Source organism: Malania oleifera, chromosome 2 (assembly GCF_029873635.1).
Source record: "Malania oleifera isolate guangnan ecotype guangnan chromosome 2, ASM2987363v1, whole genome shotgun sequence".
NCBI classification, from domain to species: Eukaryota; Viridiplantae; Streptophyta; class Magnoliopsida; order Santalales; family Ximeniaceae; genus Malania; species Malania oleifera.
This window is the reverse complement of record NC_080418.1, coordinates 72669092-72691135: the sequence shown is the minus strand read 5'-3', so window position 1 is coordinate 72691135 and position 22044 is coordinate 72669092. Positions and strand designations below refer to the sequence as shown.

General features: G+C 35.8%; 1 protein-coding gene and 1 non-coding gene across 3 annotated transcripts; one reads left to right on the top strand and one right to left on the bottom strand.

Moving 5' to 3' along the window:
- Positions 1–1094: 1094 nt before the first annotated feature.
- Positions 1095–1200, bottom strand: LOC131150021 (small nucleolar RNA R71). Its single transcript, XR_009135408.1, has one exon. It is a non-coding gene; the product is annotated as a small nucleolar RNA R71 (small nucleolar RNA).
- Positions 1201–17882: 16682 nt separating this feature from the next.
- On the top strand, positions 17883–21836 carry LOC131148699 (uncharacterized). 2 transcript variants are annotated; one of them, XM_058098586.1, is made up of 6 exons: positions 17883–18185; positions 18300–18432; positions 19226–19263; positions 19470–19641; positions 19905–20054; positions 20158–21836. In XM_058098586.1, the coding sequence occupies exons 1-6, from the start codon at positions 18145–18147 to the stop codon at positions 21682–21684; spliced, it is 2061 nt and encodes a 686-aa protein (XP_057954569.1). In that variant the 5' UTR covers positions 17883–18144; the 3' UTR covers positions 21685–21836. The 2 variants fall into 2 exon arrangements, with proteins under 2 accessions (XP_057954569.1, XP_057954568.1); XM_058098585.1 differs by having other exon boundaries at positions 19226–19329.
- The last annotated feature ends 208 nt before the right edge of the window (positions 21837–22044 follow it).

The window sequence follows — 22044 nt, the reverse complement described above, 5'->3', positions numbered from 1 at the left end:
AGGTCCTATGGTCAATCTAAGGTCAGGTAGAGCTTCAATTTAAATCATGTAAGATGCATGCACATTCAACCCTAATTACTATTACAACCCAGAAAATAAATAAAGTGTTCGTGTCTTCTGCTCCTCAATGCTCCATGGAATATGCCGATTGGTGCTCATCCCAGTGCTCTTTACGGCTTCCATTTTGCATTCAGCACTTGTGCTTACAGAAATATAAACTTATTCACGCTTAGTTACAAAAGTGAGATACTGTTGTTTGTCATTATCAAAACAAGGATTGGACTCAAAAAGTCAACACTTGGGATTAGTTAGGTATTATAAATTGTATTTTTGGTAGTTAAGGACCCAAGCTTTGTCGAGCCTACCAAATTTTGGTGCCATTGTCGGGGACTTGATTACGATTATTAGCCAATATCTAGTTTAGTGTGTTATTGCTTTGTTTTACTTGCTTTGCTCTCCTTTCCTTTTCTTTTCTTTTTTATGTTTTTGTTACATATATTGAAGTCTTGATTCTGTGTGCTTAATTTGTGTATGCTAGTTTTGCATTCTCTCGATCCCGAGTTAGTACCTATATACCTCAAGATTGAGAGATCCCATAGGTGCCTTAGGAAACCCTCTTCGAATCATGTGTTTGTGGAGTCATTTGAACTTGAAGTAATGGATAAACGTCCACCGGCTCCCGCCGTTCAAATACTAGAACCTCAAGCTCCACGCCAACCTGTGGTGGTGGAGCAACCACTTGAGCCTCTTAGGGACTACTACCCAACATTTACACCTCACCGTCTTGCATCCAGTTCCCGGATGTCAAGGCGGCTCAATTTGAAATCAAGACTTTGATCATTTTGATGCTTCCCACCTTTTATGGGAATTCCACTAAAAACCTTACAAGCATCTAGATGAGTTTGTTGACATCTGTTCCACCATCTACATCCACAATTTTTGTGATGAAGCCCTTCGCTTAAGGCTCTTCATGTTCTCTCTAGAGGATAAGGCCAAATATTGGCTAACGTCCTTAGAGCCAAACTTGGTGACCAACTCGGCCACCATGTAGTACAAATTCCTCAAAAAGTACTTCCTAATTGGGAAGACTAACCAGCTTAGGAAAGCCATCACTAGTTTCTCATAGATATATGGTGAGCAATTTTTCAAGACTCGGGAGAGCTTTGGGGACCTTTTGCATACATGCCCACATCATCAAGTCCCTAGGTGGCAATTAGTTTAGAAATTTTATGAGGGGTTAGCTGAACATGATTGCTTTATGGTTGACACATCATGTGGAGTTACTTTCCTTACAAAGCATGAGAATGAGGCTTGGACTCTCTTTGAGACCCTCACCGAGAATTCCCAACAATATAGTGTTGCTGCTTATAGACCCTCCCACCCTTCTTCTTCATACCCTAAGGAAGCTAATGAGTTAGCAACTAGACATGACTTTGCACCGACACTGCACATGATCATTAAGAAACTTGATCAGATCTTGTCCTCGGGACAACCACCTCAACTGGTAGCGTATGCAGAGTTGTGCACCATATGCTCTGACCCTTTTTATACTTGTTACAATTGCCCCCATGCGCCCCCCAACTCATAAGTTTGTGTAGGAGGAAGTAAACTCCACCCACAATTGGTACAATTTACCAACCATTGATCCATATTCAAATAAGTACAATCCTGGGTGGAGTCGACATTCTAACTTCCCCTAGAGGCCACAAGCTTTGGATTTTCCAGCCCAAAAACCTCAGCAACCACCTAATGCCCCACCTCCTCGACTATGTCAAAATTCTAATCCTCAAACTCCTCCCATGCCTGCCCCTTTCCAATCAACTTATCAACCACCTCCTCCTCTGTAGTATCAACATGATTATTCTTTCCAGTAGACAGTGTTGAAAGCCCTTAAGGGTATTAAGGGTGATTGTCAGATTAATTGGCAACTGCTCCATTCCCACTTGCAGTCTATAGCATAGCTTGAGGTCACTATGGGCCAACTAGCTACATCCTTGAGTAGGTGGGAGAAGGACAAGTTGCCGAGTCAATCCCTCGTCAACCTAAAAGGACAACAAGGGGTAGAGAGTGATCTGATTTCCAACTATTTGACATATCATAAGAAAACCCAAGCCACGACCACCCTTAGAAGTGGTATGGAGGTAGACAATAAGTTTGAGAAGAAATTGGATATAGGTATAGGTAAGGAGAATATGGGAATAGAGCCCAATGTTGGACCATGCAACCCTTGTTTCTGCAATCCGGTGAGTAATCCCGTGATGCCCACCTCCTCTAATGATGGAGCATTGCCCCATTATATCTATGTAGTGCCATATCATGCAACTCTTCACTTGAACCCCAAGACTAAGAAGAAATATAATGTTGAGTCCATGACAGACTCATTTAAGCAAGTTGGGGTCGACCATCCTCTCGCAGACACAATCAAGCTTCAGCTTAATAGCCCTTCCATATCAAGCCTAGTGGACCCATATGAGAGCATTTATGTTGTTTGTGACTCAGCCTCTAATATAGAGAGAAGGCCTTGGACATGTGTGAAGTGGGCTAGTTAGGGATTAGTAGAGAAGGTTCTTACTATTGACCCCAGTTGAATCCAGCATGAGCATTTAGTGCGTCTGGCTGAAAATGGTAAACTTAAAACTTACGAGAGGCAACCCGCATAGTTTTCTTTCTTTGTTAAGTTTGAAAGTTGTATAGTGTAGTGTAGATAGATCTAGGACTAGCTTTTGGGTTCCTCTTCTTTGCGCTTTGCATATATACTATGTTTAGGCACATTTTTGTTGCTTTTCTTTCTTTTCTTTTATTTTTATTTTTTTGTAATTTCATCTCTTGCATTTCACCATGCTTTTGGAAGGGTTGTACTTGCGCTCTGACATTCTTTATGGGTTGTACTACCTTTGTGATTTAATGAAATTACATGGGGCTTTTGATCTACATGTCTTTTGTGTTTCAGTATACTATAGCATGCCTGGAAATTTCTGGATCCTAGGTGGTTGTTATTTCCGCAGGTACATTGTTTGACTTCATTGCACCATACAGTGTTTCCTCTCCTTTGATTCCTAGGTTCTTTCTTTCCACACATCAATGAGGACACTAAAATTTTAAGTTGGGGGTAGGGGTAGGAAAACACTACCTTGCACATTGTACAAAATGACAAGTTTTAAAATTTTTAAATTTTTTAAATTTTTTTCAATAAACATCACTTGTTTTATGCCATGATAAAGTCTATTATACCCTTTACATACTCTTATATTACCATATGTTACATGCATAGGATAATCAATTATATGATTTTATTATGCTCACTAATGAAGTAGTGATTTATTTGTGCGTAGTTTCACATAACATAGCCTATGTACTGATATGACACGCTCTGTGGGTTGACTAGTGATTCATTTGTGTAAACTCTTGTATTCACATAGTACTTCATGAGACTATACTTAGAGTTCCTAGAGAGCACTGAGAGAACAACCATGGCAACTATGACACCTTGTGAGGCACTATTGAGTCATTCATTCATTTCTTGAGTTACTAACATTAAACTATAAGTTTATGGAACTCAACTTCCTTAGGGAAAACTTATACTACCTATGAAATGATTAGAAAAATTCTAAGAGGCCTTCCCTCTATATGGGAACCAAAGGCTACAACTATCACAGAAGGTAGAAATCTTAAGACTACTTCTTTAGATGAACTCATAGGTTCACTTCTTACCTATGAAATGGCCTTAAAAGAAAGGAATCCTGAACCAAAGCATAAAAGATCCATGGCACTAAAAGCGTCTAGCCACAGCTCTAGTGAAGAGGAAAGTGAAACAAGTGACTTAGATCAAGATGAATTAGCATTCATCACTAAGAGACTAGGTAAGTTCTATAGAAAAAATAAAAGATTTCCTAGAAAGTTTAATAAAAAGAAACCTGAAAAAGGAGAGACAAGTAGGAAATAAAATAAAAGTAAGACTGAACCTCCAATTTGCTATCACTGCAAGAAACCAGGACATATCAAATCGAACTGCCCGTTGCTCAAGAAAGACAAGGAGAAAAAGAAGGAAGCTATGAAGGCCACTTGGGATGACTTAAGCTCCAGCAAAACAGAAAACGAATCAAGCAGACAAGAGATGGCAAATATATGCTTCATGGCGAATGAAGAAAAGGTAAACTCCTACTATTCCTCTAGAGAATCTTACAATGAGTTATGTGATAAGTCATGTGACAGCATGCCTTCCTATAAGGAATTGCAAGCTGAGTTGTTTTCTTTGCATAAAAGATTTATAAAAATTTCCAAAAGAAATATAACCTCGAAAGATCAAAATAAAGAACTATTGAAGCAACTCGAATCATTCAAAACCATTGAAAAAGAAAAAGACTCTTGTATTGAAAAGTTAGAAAATGAAGTAAATAAAGTAACTCAAGAATTAGGAAAAACTCATAAAGAAAATTTGAATAAAAAGGATTTAGAAGTAAATGAACTTAAGAAATTAGTAGATGATAAGGAGAAAATTATATATAACTTTAACAAAGGTAAAGATAATTTTGAAAAGATGATTGGACGGCAAAGGCTTCATGGAAATAAAGAAGGAATAGGATATAATGGTAAAACAAATAAAAAGAATAAGAAATTATACATGGGATACTTTGTCAAGGAAGCCAAGCACTATGCTAGCACTTCCTCAAACAACAAACATGAACACAGCACTTGCTATATATGCAAGACTAAAGGTCATGTAAAATTCAATTGCCCACTAAAAAGAAAGTATGTTAAAGTACAAGGAGAATGGAAAGATAATATTAACAACAAAGCAAATAAAGTTAAAAGAATTTGGGTTCCAAAAAGCTAAAACATTAAACCCTTCATTGTAGGTATGTTTTAGGACAACACCATCAACAGATAAGTGGTACTTGGACAACAGGTGTTCAAGACACATGACCGGCGATAAGACCAAGTTTACCTTACTAAAACAAAATGATGGAGGATATGTCACCTTCGGTGACAATGCCAAAGGTAAAATTATTGGCATCGGGAAAATAGGTAAAGAACCTTCTCTTACCATTGATAATGTATTGTTAGTAGACGGATTAAAACACAACCTTTTGAGCATTAGTTAGTTAAGTGACAAAGGGTTTGAAATAATCTTTAAGAAAGAAAAATGTGTTATCCAAAATCCTAAGGAAAATAAAACCTTGTTTATAGCTCATAGGATAAATAATGTTAATTGTATAAACCTTGAAAATCTAGTGAATCAAAATGTGACTTGCTTGGCAGCAATGAATGAAATAAGTTGGTTATGGCATAGGAAATTGGGACATGCTAGCATGGACCTACTATCTAAATTATCAAAGAACAATCTTGTAAAGGGATTACCAAATACCAAATTCATAAAAGACAAGGTGTGTGATGCATGCCAAAAGGGAAAGCAAGTCAAAACAAGCTTCAAAAAGAAAAATATCATATCCACTAAAAGACCCCTAGAACTTTTGCACCTAAACTTATTCCGTCCAACTAGAACCCTAAGCCTAGGAGGTAAGCAGTATGCCATCGTAATAGTAGATGACTATTCAAGATTTATTTAGGTATTATATTTAGCAAGCAAAGATGAAGCTTGTAACATGCTAATCACCTTATGCAAAAAATTACAAAATGAAAAGGGCTATAATGTAACAAGTTTTAGAAGTGATCAAGGTAAGGAGTTTAAAAACAAATAAGTTGAAAAATTTTGTGATGAACATGGGATAAATCATAATTTTTTAGCACCTAGGATACTGCAACAAAATGGAGTTGTTGAAAGAAAAAAATAGAAACCTACAAGAAATGGCAAGAACAATGCTAAATGAAAATAATCTACCTAAATATTTTTGGGCAGAGGCTGTAAATACGGCATGCTACATTATAAATAGGGTATCTATAAGATCAAGTATAGACAAGACACCATATGAACTTTGGAAAGGTCGAAAACCTAATATTTCTTACTTTCATGTATTTGGATGCAAATGCTTTATTCTTAATATTAAAGACGATTTAGGAAAATTCGATGCAAGATCTGATGAAGATATCTTCTTAGGTTATTCTACTAGTAAAGCTTATAGGATCTACAATAAAAGAACTCTTACTATTATTGAATCAATACACATAAGTTTTGATGAATCAAATAATAATGATAAAGCCAAGGCTGATGAAAAAGAAGATACTTCACAAAAAGAAGAAGAACTTGAAATAAAAGAAGAAAACAATAATGAAGCTCCAAATGAAAACATCATAGAAAATCTAGAATTACCTAAAGAATGGAGATATGCTAAAAGTCACCCAAAAGATCAAATTATTGGTGAGTCATCAAAAGGTATAACCACTAGAGCTTTATTGAAAAATATTTGTAACCACTATGCCTTCTTATCTCAAGATGAACCCAAGAACATTGAAGAAGCTTTAAAAGATTATTCTTGAATTATAGTTATGCAAGAGGAACTAAATCAATTTGAAAGAAGTCAAGTGTGGGAACTTATACCTAAACCCAAAGATAAATCAATCATAAGAACTAAATGGGTATTTAGGAATAAAGAGGATGAAAATGGGGTAGTAGTAAGAAATAAAGCTAGGCTGGTAGCACAAGGATATAATCAAGAAGAAGGAATTGATTATGATGAAACCTTTGTTCCTGTAGCTAGAATGAAAGCAATTAAAATGCTCTTAGCTTATGCAGCTTATAAAGATTTCAAGCTATATCAAATAGATGTAAAAAGTGCATTTTTAAATGGTTTTGAAGATACAAAACCTCCAGGTTTTGAAGATACAAAAAATTCAAATCATGTATTTAAATTGACGAAAGCATTGTACGGTTTGAAACAAGCTCCTAGAGCTTGGTATGAAAGGTTTAGTAAATTCTTACTTAAAAATGAATTCTCAAGAGGAAAGGTTGATAGCACCCTATTCATTAAAAACAAAAACAAAGACATGCTGATTGTCCAAATATATGTGGATGATATCGTATTTGGGGCTACAAATGAAGTTCTATGTAAAGACTTTGCCACATGTATGCAAAAAAAAATTGAAATGAGTATGATTGGGGAGTTAAATTATTTCCTAAGACTTCAAATTAAACAAGCTAAAAATGGAACATTTATAAATCAAACTAAATACATTAAAGATATGCTTAAAAAGTTTGACATGGAACAAAGTAAACCAATAGGAACCCCGATGAGTACTTCAACTAGCTCTGATAGAGATGAAAAGGGAAAACAAGTAGATACAAAACACTATAGGGGAATAATTGGTAGTTTACTATATTTAACCGCTAGTAGACTCGATATTATGTTCAGTGTATGTATGTGTGCAAGATTTCAATCAGCACCCAAAGAATCACATCTAACAGCAGTTAAAAGAATACTTAGGTACTTACTAGGAACACTTGATCTAGGTTTATGGTATCCAAAAGATACTGATTTCAAAATGATAAGTTATTCTGATGCTGATTATGTTGGATGTAAAGTTGATAGAAAAAGTACAAGTGGCACATGTCACTTTCTCGGGCAATCCTTAGTGTCATGGTTTTCAAAGAAACAAAACTCCATAGCTTTATCAACCACCGAAGCTGAATATGTAGCCGCTGAAAGTTGTTGTGCACAAATTCTATATAGGAAACAACAATTGAAAGACTTCAATCTGGATTACAAAATAATACCAATAAAGTGTGATAATACAAGTGCTATTAATATATCAAAAAATCCTATTTCACATTTAAGGACAAAGCATATAGACATTAGGCATCATTTTTTAAGAGATCATATTCAAAAAGAAGATATAATTCTCGAATTTATAAATACACACGATCAATGGGCTGATATCTTTACTAAACCTCTCTTAGAAGATAGGTTTGTAAACATAAGGAGAGAGCTTGGTCTATTGCACAATAGAGAAATTGTGTAAAAAGTTACAAAATCAAGAAAAAGATCAATGTCAGCCAACTGACTACAGGGTCAACCAACTGACTAAACAAGAAACTAACTAGGTAGAATGCAGTCAGCCGACTAGCTAAATTTTAATTCTCGAAACAGAATGCAATCAGTTGACTAGCTCCTGACCCAGCCAACTGACTGACGGAAAAATCCTAACTTTAGTTATAAAAATACGAGTCATTTAAGTGGTCAGTCAACTGACCTAGGGTTTTCTCTCCACTTAGTCTCCATCTCTAACTCTCCTATGTTCTCCTTCTTCAAAATATCAATAGATCATCCTCCAAATCCATAAATTTGTCAAACCATTTCGTTCCTACATCAAAATGCCGAGAACCAAATCAGTTGGGAACAAGAAGGCTTCCACCTCTTCGCAGCAGCACACTGAAGACCCTGCCGTTGAACAATGGCTTGTGGCTCCTTATGCCAAAACCTTCTACCACAATCAACTCAGCATGACGGAACCTCTTCTAGGTAAAATTCTTGACACATCTTTCTTTTCATCTGATTCTCCACATATCCTCTCGTTATTCGAAACCCTCGGATGGAAAAACTTCATACTATTTCAAGCCCAAGGTCACATTCCAAACCTAATCAAAATTTTTTATGAAAATCTTGTTCAAGAAGCAAATGGTTTTTCAACAAATGTCATAGGAAATTCCATATCTCTTACTCCATAATCTCTTCCAAAAATATTTCGTATTCCTAATGGTGAGTTTAGGTGTCCTACTTTTGGCATGCCTTGGATCTATGAGCAAGAATTCACCCCAAAAGAATTTCTTCCTATGGTATTGGACCATGCACCTATTTCATTTGAAGGACCTCCGTTATATAAACACCTAAATCTTCAGGCACAAATTCTGTAGAAAATTATCACATACAACATCCTTCCTCAAGCAGGATCTTATGCCTATATTTCTTATGCTGATTGTTTTGTCCTCTAGTGCTTACTCAAGGGCAAGAATCCAGATTTACCAAGCCTCATGCTTCAATGGATGATCACATGCATAGAGGCACAACGGGTTACTCTTCCTTATGGAGGAACCCTAAATATGCTTTTTGCTAAACTTCATATATCCTCATCTTCTGATTTTTTGTCAAACGTACCCATTATGATATTTTTAACTCCACTACTCTTAAACTAATGGACTATGAAAAACGCAATGATGAATGGATTCTTAAAGGAAGTGGAGGTCAAGCACCTCCTCCTTCTCCTATTGCTGGACCCCACTTGGTTCAATCCATTTTTTAAGCAGTTTACCAATTTTTGTCAAATTATGCAAACCGGACTTCACTATCTTCAAACCAACTTCTCCGCTCTTCAAGAAAATTATTCCTCACTTGATAAATGTGTTGGTCGCATTGAAAAACACCTTGTTAGTTCATCTCATCCTTCAGATCCTATGGATATTAGTTCAGCTCCTGCGAGTACTGATGGTAGTGATGAAGAGGACTCTCAAGATGGCAACGGTGATGATGAGGCAAACGCAGAAGAAGAAAATGAGGAAGAAGAAGAAGAAGAAGAAGAAGAAGAAGAAGAAGGAGAAGAAGATGAAGATGAAGAAGAAGCTGATGATAATTGATGTTCTATTTTCCTTGAAAAACTGTTTTTTATTTTGATATGTACTATAATTTTGGATGGTAGCTTTGCTTCCTTATTTCCCCTACTTTTTGATTGATGTCCAAAGACGGAGAGTTTTTTAGACAAGCAAAGATGGAAGTATATGAGTACTTATGTTATGTTATGAATGTTATGTTTTGAACTATGCACTTTTCCCTATAAATGGAATATTGTGAATCTGATGCTTATGTGAATGTATATCTACGGACGAGTATGTGAATGTGCATAAAAACTATGAGATTTGATACTAGATATATATATATATATATATATATATATATATATATGCATATAGTAAGGGGGAGTTTATTTTAATCCTCATCTTTGCTTCTCATTTGTCATCATCAAAAAGGGGGAGATTGTTGGCCAAACGAGGCTTTTCAATCTTATTTTGATGATAAAAAATGATGCTGGTATAACTTGCTTGTTAAGTGATTTTGTTTTAGGAATATATATCTCAACACAAGAGAAAGAAGCTATGAATTAAAGTATCATTAAGAGAACAAGCTATGCATTTTTATCATGTCAAGAGAAAGCTTCAACAATTTTTTTCAAGCAATAAAGAAGAAGACTTGAGGTCTCAGTTCTTAAAAGCTTAAAGATAAAAAGGGACTTGAAGTCAAGAGGCTTATCAAAGACTTGAAGCATCATGTTTAAGAGAAGCTTGATGTAAGTACTTCGTATCAAGTGACAATTTAGAAAATATGAAGATCTTTAAAGGACCAATATGAACTTAGGAAACTCATTTTTAAATCCCTGAAATATTTTATGAAAAATCAAATCATAAGTGTAAAGCTGAAATGGAAAAATAAAAAAGAAAAACTAGTCTTTTGTCTGCCCAGCCGACTGACTTAACCAAGGCAAAATTACCCAGTCAACTGACAGTCAGCCGACTGACTCAAAATGAACTGTGTTTTGCCAGCCAACTGACAATTTCTTGAAATAATTTTTGGGAGACAGAATGGTACCAGTCACCTGTCCAACCGATTGACTCCACGAGTTTTATTTTTTTGAACCCCAATAGGAAAATTTCAAAAATTAGTTTTTCAAAATATGAATGTTGTAAAAACTTGGAGACCACTCATAGATACTTGGGGAACAAGGAAACTAAGCCAAGAATGCCTATAAATACTCCTTTAAACTTAATAATTCAATCATCCATGTAAATACCGAGCTCTCTTGAAATCAAAGCATTCAATTTCTCAAAGATTTTATTGCTCACACTCCATTTGGGAGAAAAGTTCTGAAACTCTGCTGAAACATCAAAGCCAAGATACATACTCTGAGTTTGATTATTCAAAACAAACTCTTGGTGATCTCTAAACACTTGACCTTCATAGTTTCTTTATTGTTTATTTGATTGAAGTATTGATTGTGCTCTAACTTGTACAACTTTACTCTGTTTTGAGAGTTTCTTTTGTACACAGATCATTATAGCAATCTCTTTGTATTATTGATGATTCCAGGCTTGTTTGGATCGTTGTACCGAGTGAGGATTGTTCACTTGGAGAGGTTTCTCTACCTAAAAGAGGGATTTTTGTAAAGGCTTGCTCTGCCTGGTAAAGAGCATACTTAGTGGAATCCTTTAGTGAAATTGACCAAAGGTGAGGACTTAGACTGGGAATAAGCCGAACCTCGTAAATCTCGGTGTTCTTCTTCTCCTTACTCTCTTTACTTTACGCATTATATACTGTGTATATCAATTGCAGGTTGCAGGGCTTATACATCATATTCAAGGAAGTCTCTTGATTTAAGAAAGTACGTTTTTATTAACCGTTTGCGGAAACCCAAAAAGGGAGTATGTTGGTTAATTTGCGAAAATCTTGGTTAAGAGATAAAGCAATAAAAATTCATTCAAAACAGGCTTTGCAAAATAGCTGCAGGACTTCTATCAAAGGGAATAAAAAGAATAAAAAGAATAAAAAGAAAAATAATAAGTTTAAATAAACCAATTCACCCCCCCCCCCCTTGGTTGCTTCCTAAATTTCAACGCAATTCATGGACTTCTTCTCGAGCCTAATGACCATTGGAGGTATGAAGACATTAAAATTTGTGAAAATTTTCTTAGTTGACCATGAAGGAAAAATGATAAAATGTATGAGCAGAAGAAAAGAAAAAGAAATGATATATATGTGTGTGTGTGTGTGTGTGTGTGTGTGTGTGTATAATACCTACTCCAAATATATATACAAAAAGATCAAGCTAAGGACACAACACCATGTTGCTATATGTATGAAGACTCCTCAAGCTTACCAATGCATCTGACATATTCACGCCTGGTCTATGAATAGGTCAATCTAGGGTGGTCTTGGTTGGATGTGAAAAGTAGGTAAGAAGACGCTAGGGTGAAGGACCCAACACCTCATAGTAGTCTAGATCCCATTCTTGTGAGACTAGTCCACTCCATGCTTAACGTTAGTTTTTCAAAATATGTGGGATGTTTGATCATGACATTCTTCCTCACATATAAGAATGAACCCATTTTTCTTGAATGTTTTTTAGGGTATACCGGTGAGGCTGTGACGACCGTTCTATAAGTGTCCAAGGGTATCCTGAGTGTTGCAGATCATGCACTTCACACATGCCTTGTGATGTGGCATATCTATGCTTGAATTTACATGATAATATTAGCTTTGAATTGCAATTGTTGGGTGACTCTTTATAAGTGTATTGTTTTTTATGGTTATGTACTGTAGAGACTTGTATGAGTAGATTGTTGACTTTTTGAGTCTGGTCCCTGTTTTGATGCTGACAAAGCACCAGTTACTTATGTGTGTATTAAGTATATGAACAGACTTTTAATCTAGAACACACATAAGGGAACGGATAATGGAAGCTAGGATAGAACTTAAAGCTATACAATCTGGCGTATTCCATGGAAGACAGGAAAGCAAAGAAGAATGAAGACATTTGATCATTTCATTTGTAATTGCATTTTTAGTTTGGTGTGTAATAATGCATATCATGCATGGGAACCAAAGTTTTTATAGAAAATCTTTTTGATAAGTTATAAGGACAAAACAGGACTTATATTATGATTTCATCTGAGCTCAGTCGATTGACCCATAAGTGACTTATTTAGCTCAGTTGATCGACCATCAGTCGACCGACTAGTTTTTTATTAAACCTTCCTCAGTCAATTCTACCAATAACTCAAAATCATGTATGACAAAGCACTCATCCTAAAATCCAAGAAAATTCTAGAAAAACTAGTAAACAATAACCTCTAAACTGGTCGATCAACCACGTACAGATGGGGAACCAGTCGGCCATGCCCTCGAGACCAGTTAATTGCCCACATACAACTTTCATTATTCTGTAAATTTCATGCATGTTTCTTCAAAACTAAAACTTCATTCTTTTTAGTCGCCCCATAATGATTGGTTAAACACTACTAAGAAACAAGCAAAGGAAAAAGGGTTGATTGACCACGTTGCACAATTTTTCTCTTTTTGATGTTTAACTTTATTTTCACATTATTCAGCTGGGTTATTTTTTATTTGATCAAAAAATGACTATCAACATATATCAAATTAATGAACAGAAATTGACTTTACACATAATTAACATATATTTTTATTCAATTTTTAATCACGTGGACTTTTTGAGTTCGATCCGTGGTTTTGATAATGACAAACTGTAAGTTATTAATGTGTGTACCTAACTACTTAAACAGGCTGATCATTCAGAACACACACAAGAAAGTGAAGTGGATGCTAGAAAGACGTTAAAGAGCACACACTCCTGACATACTCCATGGGAAAATGAAGAGTAAAAGAAGAAGACATATTGTGTTTCATTATATTCCATTTTGGTTTTATATTTTGGTCTTTAATAATTGCATTGCATGCATGATGGGATGTATAAGCTCTAAAGGCCATAGTGTGACAATAGGGAAAATCAAAAGACCATAGACAGGTCGACCGACATTTGTTTTTTTGGGCTTAATTAAAAGCCTCAGTCAACCAAACCATTAAACTAAAATGTCATAAGATTGTTCACTAGGATTTAAAAAAACACAGGTGCTAAACAGGACATAAATGCTCATTTTTATGTAGCCTTGGTTGACTGACCGATTTGCTTTATAAACGCTTCGGTCAACCGAACCAGGCTAAAGTCAATATGTTGACCAGCCTCAGCCGACTGACCATGGATTGAACGTACTGTCCCTAGTCGACCGAACCTTGAAAGTGACTTTTTCTATTGCCCTCAACTGACCAAACTTGTAGTTCAAAATGAGCTTGGTCGACTGAACTTCAAGGTTTGGCAACCAAACCATTCATTGGGCGGCCGAAAGCACAAACGTTTGAAAAATCCCCTTGACTCAGCCGACCGGCCATTGGCCATAGTCAACCGAACTGAAAAATTTCCTGTGAGCCATTATGAGTGCTCAGCCGACCGAACCTATCTGTCATTTGACCAAACCTCTCGAGTTGGCGCATTTTTACCGTGGTAATTAGGGTAAAATTTTAATTAAATATTTTTCAAAATCCCTAATATGACCCAAACGGTCATATTTTTCCCCAAGTCTATATATACCCCCTCATTACTCAATTTTTAAGCATGAGAATTAGAGAGAAAATCCTCCCAATATATTTTTGATTCTTGTTCATTTTTAAATACTCTCCTACACTTTTCATTTGGAATTTTTTTTTTGGAGAGCATATAACTTTTGGGCATTCTTTCTTTGTTAGGCTTAATACTCTCATTCATATTAATTTGTTGAAAATATTTTTGAGAGTATTAGCTGGAAAATTCCCCCATATATTTTACTTGATAAATATTTTTCGGATGAACAGATTACAGCTTGTGAATCTTGCACACTTATTGCAAGACTTCAAAAGCTCACGTTCTTGATTGCAAAATAATTTTGAGCCTTAACCCTAGCTTTCATTAAGAATAGTTTTTAATATTATTTTTAGAGGAAAGCTTTTGGGTCTTCAAGATATTTGAAAAACACTAATTGCAAATTTCTTTTAAAATCAAAGATCTTATTAATTTCTTTGTGAAAGCACAACCCTAAGTTCTCCTATACTTTATTTGAAAAATATATTTGGAGAAAGATTTAATTGGGGTTTAATCTTTGAAGTGCAATATCTTATATATCATTTTTCAAACATTATAAAATCATTTTTACAAAATCAAATTCTCACATTGAGCTTAATTTCCCATCATCTGTGAGTGCATTGTGCTAGATTGGTACTTACCTGATTAGTGTAAGAAGCACTTGTATTGTACACAAATTTCATTTGAATATTGGTTGTATTCCCAATGTGTGGTCAGAAGAGGGAGTCTTGCCCTATGAAAAGTCTCAGACTTCTTCAGACCCGGTTAGGAGAGCACCGGATTGTTTTAGACCAATTTAGGACAACTAGGTGCACCAATCTGTAAGGTTTTGTAAATAGTGGCGCTCCACTCGCAAGTGAGCAACTTAGTGGAATCCTCTTACTTTTGAGCTTGAGGCAGGGACGTAGGCGGTATTGGCCGAACCCCAATAACATATGTTGACTTTTTGGTCAGATCCCTGTTTTGATTATGACAAACCACAATATCTCATTTGTGTGCTGTGATTACTTGAGTAGGTTTATGTTTTAGTTAGCACAAATGATGATGCAATGTGGAAGCCGTAAGAGTACTTGAACGAGCATACACCGGCCTATTCTATGGAGTTGCAAAGGAGTAGCGCATGAAGATTGATTTGTGTTTCAAGTTGTATTATATTTTTATATTTATCATTCGAGTCTATATTAATTATCTAATAGTCTGTAATAATCTGCATATCATGCATGGTAGGGACTATAAGCTCAAGAGTTTTGAGTGACCTTAGGGGTCGACCGATGTTGAATTTTTAGGGATTAGCTCAAAGACCTTAGACTAACCATAGGTTCCAAATTACTACATGAATAAGCCCCCTAAAACTTAGAATCAACATTTATGTGAACACGAGTGTCTTTAAAAGAGAGTTAAGAATTGAATGCATAAAGTTAGTGTGTTCCATCAACCGAACCTTAACACACAGAGACACACTTTGGTCGACCGAACCTCCCAAGGGTCAAAAGTTTGATCATTTGGTCGACCATCCTTAAAATGAACATCAATGCCCTAGTCGACCAAACTGGCATGTGGGGAAATCCCAACGCCCTGGTCGATCAAACTTGAAGTTGAAAAATGACCTAGTCGACCGAACATCCAAATTCGGTCAACCGAACTTAGCCTAGTCGACCGAACCTTGGAGGTTCCAAAATCGCCTCAAGTCTGCTCGACAACATCTTAGTTCAAAAGCACCCTCGTTGACCAAACTAAACAATCTGGTGACCAAACCTTAAAAATGGTCGACCGAACCTCTCAGATTGCTCGAATTTTTCCGAGGTTAAAATGTAGTTATTTTTTTATTAACCATACTTAATATTTTCTAAAATTCCATTTCTATCCTCCAACAGTTATTTTTTTTAGTGTGTCTATATATATGGGTTCATTTGCAAAAATTAAGAGGGGATTAGGGATTTTGATTAGAAAATTGTCCTCTAAATTTTTTAGCGCTATTCCTTCACATTCAGACCCGAATACTCATCTTTTGCTCATCCCTTTGAAAAATCTTATTGAGTGAGAGCATATTGAGATTACCTACATTCCCTATACAAGCTTATACTCTCTTGGTTTTGATTGAGTGATGATTTTCTTATGATAGTAAGCCAAAAAAATTCTCCATTGATTTAATCTATAAATTCATTTGTGGGGGAAATTTTGTGAGCTTGTGAGTCTTTACACTATTATTGCGAGACTCTTGAGCTTGTATTGTGTTCTTGGAGAAAACAATTTTTTGACAAGCTTACTTTGCAAAATCTCTTGTGCTTAGACTTTTGAATATCATTTTAAGAGATTTGATCATACTCTTGAAAATATTTAAAACCCTATTTGTGATTGAGATATACATATATATATATACATATATATATATATATATATATATATATATATTGTTTCAAAGATCGATTAATAATACGCTCTTGTGTTTGATTGAATATAGATATTATATTGAGTGTTGATTGCACACATATAGCACTGAGCTTATAGTTCTTATCATATTGACGTGCCTTGATTATTGCATGCTTGTATTGGTACATATCTGCTTAATATAAGAAGCATCTTGATTGTACACAAATTTTATATTATCTTATTGTATTTCAGGCATAGCCTGGAGGGGTGTTAATCTACCTCGTAAGGATCAGTAGGGGCTTCTCCATCCTGTAAGGAGAGTTTGTAAAGGTTGAGGTCAACTCTAAAAATTTTACCTAGTTGTAACTGGTGTCGCTTCACTAGTTAAGTGAGTAATAGTGGTAATCCTCGAGCTTGCAAGTTGAGGCAGGGACGTAGGTAATATTGGCTGAACCCCAATAACATATCGTGCGTGTACTTTATATTTTCACAATTTAGTTTCTGCACTTTCATTTTCAATACGTGTATGTTGTATATCTGATTCATTATATGTTGTACTTGTATTGATTGAGTTTACTATTATATAGACAGACCCTAGGTTTTATATTACTGTTGTTAATTTGGATAAACCTAAGAATAAATTTTTAATACCCAATTCACCCCCTTCTGGAAATGCACCAATTCCAACAACACATTTGGTGCAGCTTTTATTTTTTCCGCAATTTATTTTCCGCACTTGTATGTTATTATTTATTGCTCTGATTGTTTTACATATATGCATTGAATGATTGATAATACTGAGATTGGTTTATCAGATTAAATATTTGCTCAGTAGTTTATTTGTGTTATTGGGGAATGCTTAGACGACCCTAGGTTGAGTTATAGTGTTACTGGTTAGTTGACCTAGGAAGAAAATTTTAAAATACCCAATTCACCCCTCCTCTTTGGGATACACGAATTCCAACAAATCATATTAAAATAATTTTCATATGAAAAATATAATAAAAAATATGTTTCCCTCTTATTTTCTTTTCCTTTTTTTTTCTTAAACAAAATTCTTGATCCAAATGAACGTTAAGTCTACATTTGGAATTTGGAAAATATTGGGTAAAAGTAAGGAAAATATGAAAGAATTTAGAATGAAATATTTTTCACTTTTCAATTTTGGTTTTCCAAAGAAATATAAAAATTTTAAAGTATTTTTAAATTTTTATAAATTTGTATTAAAAATTTAGAAAATAAAAAATTTATTTAAATGTTCAAAATAATTTTTCCCTTTTTATTTTTAGATTTTAAAATAATCACCACAACTCGTGTAGTGGAGCGGTTTCTCAACGTGAACCGGAAAAGACCGCCCTCTCACCCCACATTTTTCAAACCCACTCGTGGAAAACTCCCACTACCATTTCCAACTAACCGCCTCCCTGCATCACCAATTCACCATCAGCTTTCTTCATCTTCATCATCTTCTTTTTCTTCTCCTCCTCCTGTTCCTATCCTCCTTCAGCTCTTAGTTACCTGCAGATACAAGTCTTCATAGTAGATTCAAAGTCAACACCCTCTCTTCTCTCTTTTTGCCTGTGTCGATGCTTAGCCCAGTGCCACCAGTTTAATTCAGCTGCAGAGCTTCTGTCGCTCTCCTCCAGCATGTTCGATATCCTGTTTGGATGGAGAAAAGCTTCTAAATGGTCTGTATAAAGAATTCCCGATCTTGTTTTCGTTTTTCCTTCATAATTTAAATAAATAAATAAAAAGACCACTAGTCAGATGAATTGAAGGTCTTTTTCTTCTTCTTCATGCAGCAAGAAGCTGATCAGGCGCGTTCAGTGCCGGCTTAAATTGCTGAAGAAAAAAAGAAGCTCAATCGTGAGGCAATTGCGCGACGACATGGGTCAGCTCATCAAAACTGGTCATGAACAACTTGCCTTCAATCGGGTATGTATTTGTGTGTGTATCTTTGCGTCTAATAAGTTTGGAGATCAAACCCAGTATTGAGATTTATGTTATATGAGAGTTCCCCTGCTTTCTCCTCTGCTGTTTATTACTAATAACAATTTATGGTTGTGCTGTATTGGATGAAAGGCTAGCAGATTTTGTTTGTGGCTTTTCTGAAATTTATTGTAGCTGGATTAGATCATTCATAGTGCTTTTTGAAACATATAATCCAGACTAAATTAGTTGAACGTATTGTCCTAATAGAACTATGTTATTTTCATTTATGAAACACAGCTTGTTTATGGGTTCTCTGAATACTTATCATGGCACCTGGTAATTGGTGACACAAATTTATGCTTAATGACTAATCTATGGATGAACATAAAACTGAAGATTAAGGAACCTTTTGAAACCACTTATAAAAAATTACCTTTCTACATAAAGTATTTATCTGAAAATAATTTGACATTACTCAAAAGTACTTTTTTGATGAGTACTCTTCTCGAAAAATACTTTTCAAAATATACTTAATTTTTTTATAAAAAAAATTGTTTGCACATATATTTTTTTAAATGAGTATTTATTTAAGTGTAAATTAAACACTATTTGTTGACACAAATGCTTAATTTAAGCACTTTTCATAATATGTAAATAGGAGTTTATATATATTCTCTAACTTTTGAACTGAGACTCCAATTCTGTACCACTTTGATTCCATATTCCCACCTGCCCCCTCATATATAAGAATTTTATTTTGTTTTTTGATTTTCAGTCTTTATTTTTTATTGTGCAGGTTGAACAGCTGATTAAGGATGAAAGCATAATGGCAGCGTACGAGTTATTGGATAGTTTCTGTGAATTCATTATTTTGTACTTTCCCTATATCCGCAAAAACAAGTATGGTTTGCGGATGACTTAATTCCTCTTCTACGTGTATGTTTTATTCTATGCTTTCTTACTTCCTTCTTTGCCATTTGGACTGATAAATTTCCCCCTTCTTTTTTTCGTCTCCTGGGACTGTAAATTGGTTGTTTAAGGGACTGTCCTAATGATATTAATGAAGCGGTTTCAAGTCTTATATTTGCCTCGGCAAGGTGTGGGGATCTACCTGAGCTTCAATCCATTCGGAAGCTATTCAGAGAGCGTTATGGTCATAGATTTGCAATGGCTGCTGTGGAATTGTTGCCTGGGAATCTTGTGAATCGTCAGGTTCTCTACTCTAATTTTAAAGCAATTTTCTTGCTACCAAATATTTTTTGTTGGAACAAAGAAGACAGAAGACAGGAAGTTTACAAAATGAAGCCAAAAAAAAGAAAAAGAAGAAGAAACAAAACAGAGAAAAAGAACATAAACAAACCATTCTGGAAATGACACTTTCTCAAAGACGGTTCATATTCATTGCTCTTATTTCTATTTTTCTTTGTATCTGTCACTGATTAATTTGTGTGAGCTAACGAAGTCCTCCATCACAGGTAAAAGAGAAACTGTCCATGAATTCAGTACCAGAAGATCTGAAATACAGATTGATGGGTGAAATAGCTAGAGACTGCCACGAATCTCAAATTTTGGCACTTGAATACAGTTCTGAACTGCAGCAACAGCAGCAGCAGCAGCAGCAGGAGGTATCACTTCCATAATTTAAATGCATCAATATCTTAGACGAAAGCTTGATGTTCTTTTTTGGGGTTTCCCTTAATTAAGTCCTTTTGACTTGTCATATTGCAGTTAAAGGTAAAAGAAGAAGCTGAAGAGAAAGTACTGGACAGAAACGTTCAAATTCATTATCACAGAACAGTAAGTTCTCAGATGCAGTATCCTGCTCCTCGTATAGAAGAAACAGAACAAGAGGCAATATATGTTGATATATCAGTAAATAGAAGGAAATTTCCATCAGAGCCATGTCGCTCTCCCCGAGTCTCTGGCATTACCTCCAACAGTTCTATTCTTCTGCAGGCTTCCCCGAATATGGAAGGGTCCCCAGGGGAGAATGCGGAAAAGAAAGAAGAGAACCTTACCCGACTGAATTCTCCAAATGCATTTGCACCTTACGGTGTGGATGCAGAAAGTAAGAACAGTGGCGTAGTTTATAACCATCATTTAGAACATAAGCATGTGAGAACAGCTGCAGGATATGCTTCAGAAAGCTCTCCTCAGTTTCCCGTTCCAGTGGTTTATCTTGATGACATAGAGGAGTTTCAGTCTCCCATGACCGAGGATAGGTACAGCCATGACCGAAGACTATTTATGTTCAAATCATTGGGCATGCCTAAGAGGGAGAAATTTGAAAATTGTTGCCATGAAACTCCCATGGACCAATACGAATCATGGAACGAAAGTGTCTCTTCAAAGAACTGTAGAAAGAGTCAGGGGGGCAGGAAGAGACCAAGGAGGCGATCAGTGTCTTGGGTGAACCCAACCATGAAGGATGTTGAGTTCGCAATTTATTATGGTGAGACTCGCAGGAACTCTTCTAGTCACAACCACAGATCCCATCACCGGAGAAAGCATCCGATTCAAAACAAGATCTCAATGGCAGAAAGTCAGCAATTCCATTATGCCCAAAAGAGACTCAGTCATCCTTGCTGTATAAAATGGGGAAGCAACTTCGGCAGAAGATCATGCTGCAGCTGCTGTGCCAGCAATGAAAAGGTCATCCACTGCAGCTTGGAAGATCCATGTTATTTTTGTCCTGGTGATGACAAAGATCAATTTGAAACACCACCTTGGAAGCAAAGGTCAAGGCTGAAAAATTTGGGGGCTTTTCCAACTTATGATCTCAGAAGAAGAAATCAGGAAGAGGATGTTTTTCATAATGGGAAACCATATAACTTGGAAAAGAAATGGGCTTCGCTGCCCCCCACACCCATACATAACCAAGCAACTGATGCAGTTGTGCACAACTCCGTGACCTCTCCGGATCTCTGGGTAGGTAAAAAAAGCAACGGAGCAGAGGGAGAATTGAAGACTTTAAATTATTTAGGCAGCTGTGCTTCTTCCAGTAGTTCCTTCTCAAGGGGGAATGATCCTGGGACAAGAAAGGAGAGACGCCCCTCTTACTTGAGGGCTGTGACCATGCCATCTGAGCGGCCTAAAGATCGTCCCACTGACAACATTCTGCGCTCCAGTTCATTCCCATTTCAACATCTCAATCCGTCCCCCGGGCATGTCCACCCAAAGCTGCCAGATTATGAGGAGTTAGAAGCCAAGTTCACGGCCCTTAGGAAAGAATATCTGCAGAATAAGCACCATTGAAGCTTTCTGCTCTGGATTTTTATGGTACTCCATCCTCTTTAAGGATTTTGTGATGTTTTTGTGTTTTGACAGCTACCTCATATAAGTATCTCTCTGTAATACTCTGCATTCTATTCCTACATAATTAATTAGAATGATATTTTTTATATTGATATTTGCTTTTAGAAAACAAAGCAGAGGAGCAGAAAATCACTTCTTTGTTAATTAACTGTGAAATTAATGCTGATAGGGGGGAAAAGTTTCCTGTGCGTTCTCCAGTTACAGCATCTCATCTTCTTTCAAATCATTCGAGGAATATAGAAAACCAATTGGACAATCCGATTCAGTCCCTGAATTTTGTTGCATTGAACCCAAAAAAAA